The sequence below is a fragment of the Musca domestica genome, unplaced genomic scaffold, assembly GCF_030504385.1.
Source record: "Musca domestica strain aabys unplaced genomic scaffold, Musca_domestica.polishedcontigs.V.1.1 93, whole genome shotgun sequence".
In the NCBI taxonomy this organism is placed as follows: Eukaryota; Metazoa; Arthropoda; class Insecta; order Diptera; family Muscidae; genus Musca; species Musca domestica.
This window is the reverse complement of record NW_026712442.1, coordinates 1,420,480-1,434,498: the sequence shown is the minus strand read 5'-3', so window position 1 is coordinate 1,434,498 and position 14,019 is coordinate 1,420,480. Positions and strand designations below refer to the sequence as shown.

Sequence of the window (14,019 nt, the reverse complement as noted above, 5' to 3'; positions counted from 1 at the left end):
TCACATGCGAAATTTGAAACAATCCCGATAAATAATGTCGCTAAAATCATCAAAATACCGAATATTGGGGGGTACGGTATATGGGGGCTATACGAAGACGTGGACCTACATGGCCCATTTTCTGTTTTATGCTGAAGTATCTATTACGAACTTTAAATGCCAAATTTGGAACCATTCCGTTAAATAATGTCGCTAAAATCATCAAAATACCGAATATCGGGGGGTTCCGTTATATTGGGGCTATATGAAGACGTGGACCTACGTGGCTCATTTTTATACCCTCCACCAAAAAAGTATGGAAGGTATATTAAGTTCGTCATTCCGTTTGTAACTCATCGAGTAACTCCTGTCAGTCCGTCTGTTGTAATCACGCTACAGTCTAAACGAATTAAGATAGAAAGCTAAAATTTTGCACAGATCTCTCTTTTGTCTGCAGGCAGGTCAAGTTCGAAGATGGGCTATATCGGTCCACGATATCGTATAGCCCCCATATAACGGTACCCCCGATATTCGGTATTTTGATGATTTTACCCACATTTTTCATCGGAATTGTCTGAAAATCCACAAAAGGAATCCCTTGTGGGCATTTTACCCCCTCAAAAGAATTGTCTATATAGGTTTACGATATCGTATATCCCCCATATAACTGTACCTCCCGATATTCGGTATTTTGATGATGTTAGCCACACTTTTCAATGGAATTGTCTTAAAATCCACACAAGGAGTTCCTTGTGGGTACTTTATACCTCGGCAGAGAATTATCTATATCGGTCCACGATATCGTATAGTCCCCATATAACGGTACCCTCCGATATTCGGTATTTTGATGATTTTACCCACATTTTTCAACGGAATTGTCTGAAAATCCACACAAGGAGTTCCTTGTGAGTATTCCACCCTCTGTATAGGTCCACGATATCGTATATCCCCCATATAACGGTACCCCCAATATTCGGTATTTTGATGATTTAACCCACATTTTTCAACGGAATTGTCTGAAAATCCACACAAGGAGTTCCTTGTGGGTGTTTTATATCTCAGCAGAGAATTATCTTTATAGGTACACGATATCGTATATCCCCATATAACGGTACCCCCGATATTAGGTATTTTGATGATTTTACCCACATTTTTAACGGAATTGTCTGAAAATCCACACAAGGAGTTCCTTGTGGGTACTTTATACTTCGGCAGAGAATTATCTATATAGGTACACGATATCGTATTTCCCCCATATAACGGTACCCCCGATATTCGGTATTTTGATGATTTTACCCACATTTTTCAACGGAATTGGCTGAAAATACACACAAGGAGTTCTTTGTGAGCACTTTACCCCCAGAAAGGAGGTAGGTCCGCAATATCGTATATCCCCCATATAACGGTGCCCCCGATATTCAGTAGTTTGATGATTTTAGCCACTTTTTCCAATGGAATTATCTGAAAATCCACACAAGGAGTTCCTTGTGAGTACTTTACATCCAGACATAGATTTGTGTTAATAGGTCCACAATATCATATACACCCCCATATATCGGAATCTTCTTATATTAGATATTGTAAAGATTTAAAAAAATTAATGGATTTTATTTTTTTGAAAATTTTCTAATTCGTTCCAAATGGTGGAGGGTATTCAAAGTTCGGTCCGGCCGAGCTTACTGCCTTTTTACTTGTTTGACTTAGGATGTAGTATCCATTACGAACTTCAAATACCAAACTTGGGACGATTCCGTTAAATAATGTCGCTAAAATCATCAAAATACCGAATATCGCGTGGTACCGTTATATGGGGGCTATACGAAGACGTGGACCTGCACAGATAATATTCTGTCTTAGGCTGTAGTATCCATTACGAACTTCAAATGCCAAATTTGAAACAATTCCGACGAATAATGTCGCTAAAATCATCAAAATACCGAATATCGGGAGGTACCGTTATATGGGGGCTATATGATAACCTGGACCAACATGGCCCATTTACGAACTTAACCTGCCTACAGGCAAAATATACACGTGTGGAAAATTTTAGCCTTCTATCTCAATTTGTTCGAAAGATAGCGTGATTACAACAGACAGACAGACGGACATTGCTAAATTGTCTTAGAATATTACGCTGACCAAAAATATATATACTTTGTTGGGTCTGACATGAGTATTTCGAAGAGTTACAAACGGAATGACAAAATTAATATACCCTCCATAGTATGGTGGAGGGTATAAAAAATAAATTCGCATCTTACGGTAATGAGTTTAAAAGAGTAATTATTTTTGACTATTCTGAAATAATTCTGTCCTCAATTATAAGTGAAAAGTGAATACCACGCAGCACGGTATTTAAAACTTTGGAAATACAAATTCCAAACTACAGCTCATTTGAATGGAAAATGTTGCTAAGCTCTTTATAACACCAAAAATTGAGCTAAGTTTTCACATGGGGCTATTATAGATGTTCTTTATCACATAGTTTTTTAACACTCAAATTAAATCCTATGTCTGAAAAATAAGATCAGGCTATTTAAAATAAGTTTACTTCGCGAAACTGAAAAAATTTAAAGTTGGTTTTTGATATGGAATGTTGTGTAGAATTGTTTCAGAATGCCATTGAAATTGAAAATGTTTATTGAAAATCCGAAGAAATAGCGAAGTTTTTCATATTTGTATACCCTCCACCTTGGAAAGGAGGGTATATTAACTTTGTCATTCTTTTTGTAACATCCTTAAATATTCGTCGTAGACCCCATAAAGTATATAAATTCATAATCAGCATAGAATTCTAAGTCGATTTAACGATGTCCGTCTGTCTGTCTGTTGAAATCACGATACAGCCCACATTATTTGACGTAGGGCGCCAAAATTTAGCAGAGCAATTTGTATTGTGTCTAGGATGGTAGGTATTGAAAATGGTATAGTCCCCATATAACGATACCTCCCGATATTCGGCATTTTAATGGTTTTTGCCACATTTCTTCGAATGTTTCCTTTACTCTAAGGTGGAAGGTATTAAAAGTTTGGCCCGGCCGAACTTAATGTTTTTTTACTTGTTATATATTATATGGTCGCCATGCCAAAATATTCAATTTTGATTAGAAAATACTTCCCAAAGCATCAAACCACTCAAAATCTTAACGCACTTTTAAATAGCGGCTATGCAAAATGGGGAAACTTCTTAGGAATATTGTATAAAAGTTCAAATATTAACCTAAATATTTTGCCTTCATTGCGATTTCAACGAACGGCCGCATACACAGACGGGTATAGATTAATTGACATAGGATTTTACACTGGTAAAAAATAAATACCTAACAACATGGTGTTCTAAAAGTTACGAATTCAAAATTACTTTTGATTTGGAAATTATTGCTAAGACTTTAATAATACCGATAACTGAGATTTGAAACTTTAATTAAATACGATGATATAACAAATATAAAGAGATACTGGGCAATAGAAAATAAATCATAAATGGACTTTTGTTGTAATATATTGACAAATGTTTTATAACCTCGAAAATGCTTTCAAGCCCTTCAAAGTACCTCAAATCGGCCAAATTAGAGCACATTTGGACGAATATCAGGAGATATTATTATATAAATATATCTAAATGAGAACAATTATATACCTTTTGTAACATCAATCATCCTATGAATAATATAAAAGGCTTGCAAAGTTTGAAAGACGCATATTAAATTTGGTGACCTCTATCGTAATTGCAAATGGTGAACGGAGAGGCTCACTGACATAATTTAATCGACAATGATTTCTACTCTTTCATATACTTTATGGTTTCCCTAATTTTTATAAATCAATGAAACTTTAAACGGGTCAAACTTTTTTAGGGTCCATTTTATATACTTTAACCATACAAAAAGGGCCTCAAATATTTTGCTTTATACTCAGCAAAAGTTACGATAGAGTTTTAAATTTGATACAGTGTTAGGGGTTACATGAAGAATCATTTGTAGAAAACTTGTATCAAGTCGGTCTGCATTGTGATGATTTTCGAATCGAATTGGCTTAAAAGTTGGCTACTTTGGGGGTAGAGAACCATCTTACATGGGGCTATTATAAACTGCTGATGTATGCTTTTTTATCGGCCCAAACACGATATGTATGCTCGATAAAATATAAATTGAGCTAAGTTTTCACATGGGGCTATTATAGATGTTCTTTATCACATAGTTTTTTAACACTCAAATTAAATCCTATGTCTGAAAAATAAGATCAGGCTATTTAAAATAAGTTTACTTCGCGAAACTGAAAAAATTTAAAGTTGGTTTTTGATATGGAATGTTGTGTAGAATTGTTTCAGAATGCCATTGAAATTGAAAATGTTTATTGAAAATCCGAAGAAATAGCGAAGTTTTTCATATTTGTATACCCTCCACCTTGGAAAGAAGGGTATATTAACTTTGTCATTCTTTTTGTAACATCCTTAAATATTCGTCGTAGACCCCATAAAGTATATAAATTCATAATCAGCATAGAATTCTAAGTCGATTTAACGATGTCCGTCTGTCTGTCTGTTGAAATCACGATACAGCCCACATTATTTGACGTAGGGCGCCAAAATTTAGCAGAGCAATTTGTATTGTGTCTAGGATGGTAGGTATTGAAAATGGTATAGTCCCCATATAACGATACCTCCCGATATTCGGCATTTTAATGGTTTTTGCCACATTTCTTCGAATGTTTCCTTTACTCTAAGGTGGAAGGTATTAAAAGTTTGGCCCGGCCGAACTTAATGTTTTTTTACTTGTTATATATTATATGGTCGCCATGCCAAAATATTCAATTTTGATTAGAAAATACTTCCCAAAGCACCAAACCACTCAAAATCTTAACGCACTTTTAAATAGCGGCTATGCAAAATGGGGAAACTTCTTAGGAATATTGTATAAAAGTTCAAATATTAACCTAAATATTTTGCCTTCATTGCGATTTCAACGAACGGCCGCATACACAGACGGGTATAGATTAATTGACATAGGATTTTACACTGGTAAAAAATAAATACCTAACAACATGGTGTTCTAAAAGTTACGAATTCAAAATTACTTTTGATTTGGAAATTATTGCTAAGACTTTAATAATACCGATAACTGAGATTTGAAACTTTAATTAAATACGATGATATAACAAATATAAAGAGATACTGGGCAATAGAAAATAAATCATAAAATGGACTTTTGTTGTAATATATTGACAAATGTTTTATAACCTCGAAAATGCTTTCAAGCCCTTCAAAGTACCTCAAATCGGCCAAATTAGAGCACATTTGGACGAATATCAGGAGATATTATTATATAAATATATCTAAATGAGAACAATTATATACCTTTTGTAACATCAATCATCCTATGAATAATATAAAAGGCTTGCAAAGTTTGAAAGACGCATATTAAATTTGGTGACCTCTATCGTAATTGCAAATGGTGAACGGAGAGGCTCACTGACATAATTTAATCGACAATGATTTCTACTCTTTCATATACTTTATGGTTTCCCTAATTTTTATAAATCAATGAAACTTTAAACGGGTCAAACTTTTTTAGGGTCCATTTTATATACTTTAACCATACAAAAAGGGCCTCAAATATTTTGCTTTATACTCAGCAAAAGTTACGATAGAGTTTTAAATTTGATACAGTGTTAGGGGTTACATGAAGAATCATTTGTAGAAAACTTGTATCAAGTCGGTCTGCATTGTGATGATTTTCGAATCGAATTGGCTTAAAAGTTGGCTACTTTGGGGGTAGAGAACCATCTTACATGGGGCTATTATAAACTGCTGATGTATGCTTTTTTATCGGCCCAAACACGATATGTATGCTCGATATTTTCGACCGATTTCGTCTATATCATGCATCAAACACGATATGTATGTTCGATTCCAATGTAATTTGGAAAGAGTGACGAAATTTGTTAAAATATAAATTTGCCTAATTATATTGAAATCGGTGCGGATTTGGATATAGATCTCACATATATTTTCGACCGATTTCGTTTATTTGATACACAAAAGTGACTAAGTTTGGTACAAAAATAAATCTGTCGAATTATATTCAAATCTGTTCAGATTTGGATATAGCTCTCATATATATTTTCGGCCAATTCACATATTTGATGCACCATGAGTGACTAAATTTGGTACAAAAATAATTTGCCAAATTATATTGAAATCGGTTGAGGTTTGGTTATATCTCCGATATATATTTTTCGGTCTATCTCATGTATTTTATGTACAAAACACGTTATGTATGTTCGATCCCAATGAAATTCAGAATGTATGGCGGAATTTGGTTACAATAATAAATTTGTCAAATTAATTAGAAATCTGTTAATATTTGGATATAGCTTCCATATATATTTAAACATATTTGATGCACCAAACACGGTATGTACCTCCAATTTCAATGAAATATGGAAGATGTGACGGAATTTGGTGTAAAAGTAATTTTGTCAAATTATATTGAAATCGTTTCGGATTGGAAAATGATTTATTAACTTTGTCATTCCCTTTGTAACTCCTCGAAATACTCATGTCAGACCCAACAAAGTATATATTCCAGATCAGCGTAAAATGCTTTTTACCGATGTCCGTCTGTTTGTCTGTCTGTCCGTCTGTCTGCCTGTTGTAATCACGCTATCTTTCGAATGAATTGTAATAGAAGGCTAACATTTTTCACACATGTTTATTTTTTCAGTAGGCAGGTTAAGTTCGTAAATGGGCTATGTATATCCACGTTTTCATGTAGCCCTCATATAACGGTACCTCCCGATACTCGGTATTTTGATGATTTTAGCGACATTATTTACCGGAATTGTTCCAAATTTGGTATTTGAAGTTCGAAATGGATACTACAGCCTATGCAGGTCCAGGTCTTCGTATAGGCCCCATATATCAGTACCTCCCTATATTCGGTATTTTGACAATTTAGGTAAAATACCCACCAAAATTGTTTGAGATGTCGTATTTGAATTTCGTAATGGATGCTACAGCCTATGACAGAAAATTGTCTATGCTGGTCCAGGTCTTCACACAGCTCCGATATAACGGTACCTCCCTATATACGATATTTTGATGATTTCAGCTACATTATTCACCGTTTATTTCAAGTTTCGAATTTGAATATGGTAATGGCTTATGACAAACAATGCCTATGTAGGCCCACGTCGTATAGACCTCAATATAATGGCTACATTCGATATTTTTAAAATTTTAACAGAATTTTTTAAGGATTCTATTTTTTGAAAATTTTCAAATCCTTTCCAAATGGTTGAGGGTGTTCAAAGTTCGGCCCGGCCGAACTTACTGCTTTTTAACTTGTCTTTACCATTTTAGCCCTTTGACTACTCAAAAAAGTTCAAAAATGTCGAGTACATCACACATATATCTCATGTAAAACGAATCGAGTACCAGATCAAGTCTAAATTTGTTCTGGGGTCATATTTATATTAGACATCATGACGAAACCTGAAAAATATTGGTTCTCGTACCTTCCATCAAAAGGTTAGAAATGTTCGCTTGTGTAATAAAATGGATCAAAATCTATATAAAAAAGAATGTTGTGTTAGTTACTACGCTTATAACACAAGATTTTAACGATTCAGAAAAATTCGGAATTGTCTCTTGGCAGAAAATGATAAAATCCATTGCATGCTTTTTGGGCCAACAATTATGTAACACCTCGAAATTTTCATCCCCACATAGAAACCTATATATGGATCCTCCTCGCCGAGCTGAGTCGATCCAGTTATGTATGTCCGTCCGTCCGTCTGTCCCTGTTGATTTGTAGTCGAACTACAGGTCGCAATTATGATCCTCACGAAATTCAAAATGGAGGTGAGGTTAAAGTCAGAATAGAAGTCTATTATTTTTGGAGATGATCAAAAAATTTTTAGGGGTTAAAATGGGCCAAAAACGCATTTTGCTTACTTATTTTGTTTTCTTTTTGAACCACAAGACTACACATCATATTACAAATGTGTAGTCTTGTGGGTAGTATAAATCGAATTTGTGTATTTATTGGGTAAGTGGAACTATACGAGTAATATCATTTCAGAGAAAAAGAGTCATTTTCTCGCAAAAATTCTAAAATCGGGGAAAATCGAGAATATTTATTTAATTGAATCGAATTTCAAAATGATAGCCCATTCTATTAGCAAACTTCGTAAAGACCTTTTAACATTTGCTGCCAACACAACTGCATGGGGTTCATATCAAAACGTGAACCTACTTCTTTCATATGGCTATAATCCATCTAATGAGAACTCGAAATGCAATATTCATTGGGACTACAATCAGTGAACTACCGAATATACCGAAAATTCTTCCAAAATCTTTTATATACTTAAATCACAGGTACAGTTTTATGCAATAGCGAGTAACGACATTGCGCAACAGCCAACCCGGGGGCTGGAAAAGTCTAAGTGGATAGTATTCGGTTAGTAGATCAAAATTCCAAAAAGGGTTTTGGTTTACAAGGCTAAAATTTTTTAGGGTCCACTATATAACTTTAACCGTACTCAAAGGGCTTCAAAATCTATGAAGTTATCCCCTGACTTTTGCTTTCCGGGGCCTTGGCCATATTTTTCAATTGATTCATATTTAGCATCTTGGCTTCTAAGGGGACAGAAAACCTCTTCGCAATGTAGGTCAATGTTTTGGAGTAGCGCCTATATAAAGGTACCTCCTAATTTAACCTATTTCGAGGAACTTGACAACATTTTCAAAACGATTTGGCTAAAAATGTGTATTAAAGTGTAGGTATATATATTTGTATAGTCTCTTAAAACCGTATCACCCAGGTTCACCGATCTATAGTGATTTTAAAAGATTGGCATACACACACACTGTTACTGTTTAATTGTCACTAAATTTTTCTATGATAAAAAAGCCTTTATGGGGACTCTAACGCACAATTTATAAATGGTTGTTACATACTTTTTTAACACCTGTGCTTAAGTCTTTTTAGTTGTAAAGCTACTTCTCAGTACTTTTCAAAGCTTCTCTGCATTGCAGGAAAGTACGCAGAATGCATATCGAAACCATTTCCAAGGAGGGCGGCCAAAAATTAACCATTTCTTTCTACAAACATTAGATCTATTATAAAGATGAAATATATAGGTATAATATTAATGATACCAAAAATGTATATACATAAATTAGTAATCAAATGCCCTTTCCCACTTCTCTTTACTTTTTTAATTGATAAAAAGTATAGGGTAAGTGTACCTAAGTTCGGCATGTCCCAGTAGTCGGCACTTTTTATTTTCAAGCCCAAATAAATGAAACTATTATAACTAAATGTATGTATTTACTTCAAATATATTGTCAGCTATCTTTGTGCACAATTTTGCTAAGAAAAGATGAATTATTCTAATAAAAATTAAATTTTTGTCTGTGAAGGTCCTCAACAATTCATATTCTTAAGAAAAGTACAATAAAGACGTCGAATCAGTTTAACTAAACAAAAATGTTATGTTGTTAATGAATTAATTTTTTATTATTATTAATTATTCTTACAAAAAATTGGTATGCCGATTGTTGGAAAATGCCATACCGACAATTGGCAAGTGGTGCGACTACTGGCAAAAAAGCATTGTTTTAATAAAACTACAAATTTATGAAATTTAATAAAAAGTTATTAAAACTTTATTTATTATTGCAAAAACTATACAAAATTTCGAATTTGAATAAATTAACTTTGTAATAATTGAAATGTTCCACTCAGAATGGTGAGCGATTAAAAACGCGAAAATCCTAAAAGTGCCGACTACTGGTACACTTACCCTACTCTTTTACAGAATAAAGATGTTAGTATGTCAGTATACCCAACCGCAAAACTCATTATTATTACATTTTTTATGCCCACTTATGGGCACTTTTTCGTGATCCATATAGCCATGTATGTCTGTCGAAATCACGATAAAATACACGCAATAAAAGATAGAACATTACACGAGCATTATATTTATATAGTTTGTTTGGTACAGACAATGGCTACATCGGTTTGCGTTTAAGAATAGCCGATAAACGAATTGCCGAGATAGCCGAGAAACGAACGAAAATTGCATTTTCCTAGTTTCCTTAAAGTGTGCAACCTTTCTTTTTGAGTCATGTTTATTTTTAATGTTTTCAACCAATTAATCTGTAATTTTTCAGTTTATTTTGGTCCACTGTAGTCTGGCATTTTTGGTTCTAAATCCACTTTTTGGTGAAACACCCATATAACGGTTTCTGTTTCGGTCACAATTTGTGTTACTTAAACTTGTGACATATTTTCGCCATTCAGTTTGCCCGTTCCTTACTCTGATCCTTGTTGAAAATAGTTGTTGATCATCGTAAAGCAGTTCTCGACATAACTGTATTGGTTTTATTGCCCTGATGGCAAATTTACTATCCGTTAGAGTATTTATGGTAGTTGGTCTGGTGTTACTACTAAACCAGTTCAGAGCCTTTGTGATTGTTTGGATTTCCCCCTCGAGAGCCGTATTGTGGTTCGGTGGGCGAAGAGAGATTCCAGTCTCCATGTCTTACAAAAAGAAGACTAGCCCCGTTCCCTCTTATATATATATATATATATATTTTAGTTTATATTGTTTAGACCTTATTGTGTACAGTCCAAGGTTCTTGAAATAATGCAATATGTATCACACCTTTAATTAGATTGATTGATCTGGATGACCCTGATCATTGGTCCCCCAGTGAGCGGGCTTATAGGGAGTCGCTGATCTCTTTTGCTTCGCATTCGCATTATTGCTTTGATACTCCCTCTCTCAACATTTTAGGCTATGTTGGCCGATCCTCTCCTACCTTCGAGAACTATTACGCCATGTCATTCGCCTTGGCCTGACAGGATATTTAGAGGTCGTCTAGGCCCACCACAAAGAGAGTACGATCCACGCGCTCCTCCCACCCCATAACGTCCCAAGTCTTGTTCTACAGGTCAAAGACTTCGAGCATGTGCTCTGTCCCGAACTTGCTGCTCCGATGAAAACGGGTTCCTTACTAAGGCGAGAAAAATCCTCCTTTCCATGAGTGTGATTTACTTTCAACCCGCTTCCCGAAGACTTCAACATTTGACTGCAAACAAATCATTTACATGTTCCGCATGTCTTTTCTGCTTTCGCTGAGCCTCATTTAACGGAACTACAGATTTTGCGTCCGAGTCTACAGCCACGATCGTCATCTTATTGTTGCGGCGTCTTTTGTTATTCCTTGTTTTTAGCTCCTTACAATTTTTTTCTTTTGGTGCCCTTATTCTGTCAGAACATATATGTATACATTTTGTGTATGTGTGTGTATTGTTTGAATAAAAAATACAATATTTGAAATTATTTCAAAACTGGTTGCAAAATAAATGCAAATTTTCGACGCAAATGAATAAAAAATTTTACAATTATGTGATAAAACTGTATTGTCCTACTATTTTCAATTCCTTGGTAGAAGAATACTGGTAGTCGCATCGACACAGCTGCTGGGACAATGAACTGTCAAACTGATTTTGGAATTGAAAATGTTGAATTAATAATTATTGAAATTTGTAAAAATTGTTGAAAAATGCATATTATAACAACCTCCTATAAAAAGGCATTTAAAAATCGACTTATTTTTGATAAAACATTAAAAAAAAATTTGACATCAATATTCTCAAGCTTTGAAGCAACTACCTATATTCTTCTAACAGGATTCCATCCATGGCTCAATAAGAAAGATTGCTCAACTTCAAAGAAAGAAGAAAAATGCTACTCTGTGCTGTTGGTTTTGTTTATTTTGGGGTTATTCTACAAAATAGAATGTAAAATAGTAGGAAAATACAGTTTTATCCCAATATTGTACAATGTGTTGCCTATTAACACCGAAAGTATGCATTTATTTTGCAACCAAATTTGAAATAATTTCAAATTATTGTTTTTTTTTATTCAAACAATACACAGATATACACACATGTGTGTGTTTTGACAGAATAAGGGCACAAGAAAAAAATTGTATTAGAGGTGTAGCTTTGTTCTACCTTCTGTAATTGTGCCATGATTCCATCTTGTGGAATAACCCCGAAATTCCATTCTTGTTTCGCGGCTTTTTCCCAATATAATAATTTTGTTAAAAAATAAAAATAAAAAAGCCAAATGTTGCATATTTAAAAGTCTATTTGACACTATAAGACTCTAGCACAAAGTTACATTTTTGTAGTTTCTTTGAAGTTGAGCAACCTTTGTTATGTCTTCCTGAACTTAAACCTCTGTCCCCGGGATAACCTCTTATTGTTTGTGATGAACTTTGCAATACTTTTGCTCACCTCGTCTACCATTTTATCGACCAACTCCTTAGCGGGGATTTAAACAACGCTATTTTTTTTTTTTGCAGTTGATTCAAAATCTGAGCTACAGTTGCTACCTGTTTCTGATGGCTTCACATCCTTCCTACATTTGCCCGAAGGCTGGATGCTTGTAGTTTTGTATCTTGCTACAGATGAGAAAACACCCACATCTGTCGGATGTTGCTCACGATTAGTGTGTGTTCGTGTCTTCTCGAAAAACGACGTGTTCGTGCCGGATTAGTTTTGTTTATTGTTTTTTATTCGACACGATTTAGTGCATTTACGAGGTTAGTATTTAGGAAAACCAGTTGCTATAAGATGTCAATTTCATTAGACCTAATTGAAGTGTATCCTCATTAAGGAGATTAACCTGAAAAAAGTGTAATGTAAACATGCCATTGTATCAATATAAACAAGGTTATGGATGGAAGGTAAAAACGCTTGGGAATTAAAAAATGAATGTCATATAAATTTTTTGCTAGTCGCATAAATATAATTTTGTTAAATAATATAAATTTAACTCCAAAAATAATACAAAATATATCTACAATGTATATATCTACAATGTCAACATTTAAACAAAAAGTTCAAAACATAAAATTGTAAAATTAATGAGAAAAAAAGTCTACAGACCATAGAAATGCATGAACAACTTTCGTTTTTATACACAATTAAGTGCAGGTATATCAATGTCCAAGTCACATTTTTAAACTGAATGACATCCAGGATTAAGAATAGCCCGCCCGCATGTAATTATCATTGTTTCAACTCTATAATTGAGTATTTAGGTTCGAAACCGATAAAAACTACGTGGAAGAATCCACATAATTAATATACAATTAACTACTTTGTAATGAAAAACTAACAATTTTAGCATTTTTTGCTGTATTTCCTCGAAAAAATCGTCAACAAGAGATAATATCCTCAAAACTGTATGTTGAATAGGTGTTCATGAAACAATTGGAAATATCATAAGACTGAAATTAATTCGCAATTGTTCTCTATAAATTTTTAAAATAAAAACGATAGTAGTATCGGTTTTAAAATTCTTTTTTTTTCAGAGCCGACTATGTAACATGGAATGGTGCAAATCCAGAATTTTACAAAGGACAAGGTAATTTAGCCACTGGACCAGATATATCATTACGAAGTGAGCCGCTTTATAAGCCGTATGGGCCAAATCCAGATTTGTGCAAAGGCCCGAAAGCTACTTTAGCTAAGGGAAGCATATATAATCAACAGAACGCCAGCAGTAGCAAAACGATTAATATCAAATGCAATTAAGAAAATATAGCGTATATCTCTTCCCACTTAAAATATATGTGCCAAATTTCTAAGTTTTTATCTAATATAATTGTGAACATTTAAACTGATAATAAAAATTTAATTGAGTCATAATACTCATGTCCTCTATTTTTAACTTTTAACAACATTCGTTGTTTTTATTATTTTTGGAAATAATATTTGGTCTGTTCCAGAACTGCAAGAATCTAAAAGGTTTTAGTACGATAACCGAAAGTAGTAGATTTACAATTCAGCACCTATTTAAAATTAATACCGGCAATGAAACACACAAAAACCAGTAAAAAAAAGTGAAAAGGTCGGGCGGGGCCGACTTTGAATGCACTTTTCTCGAAACTAAAGGTGAGAATACATAAAAAGCGTTTTTACTGGCTTAAGTCATCGGCTGGGTTCT

General features: G+C 34.0%; 1 protein-coding gene across 4 annotated transcripts in view; it reads left to right on the top strand.

The window, feature by feature from the left end:
* The window catches only part of LOC131807023 (uncharacterized), a 47,237-nt gene extending 33,565 nt beyond the window's left edge, over positions 1–13,672 (top strand). For all 4 annotated transcript variants that reach the window (XM_059132045.1, XM_059132044.1, XM_059132047.1 and 1 more), the window contains one exon: positions 13,385–13,672. In XM_059132045.1, coding sequence (XP_058988028.1) covers positions 13,385–13,607 — 223 coding nt within the window. In that variant the 3' untranslated portion in view covers positions 13,608–13,672. The remainder of the gene's footprint in view (positions 1–13,384) is intronic.
* The last annotated feature ends 347 nt before the right edge of the window (positions 13,673–14,019 follow it).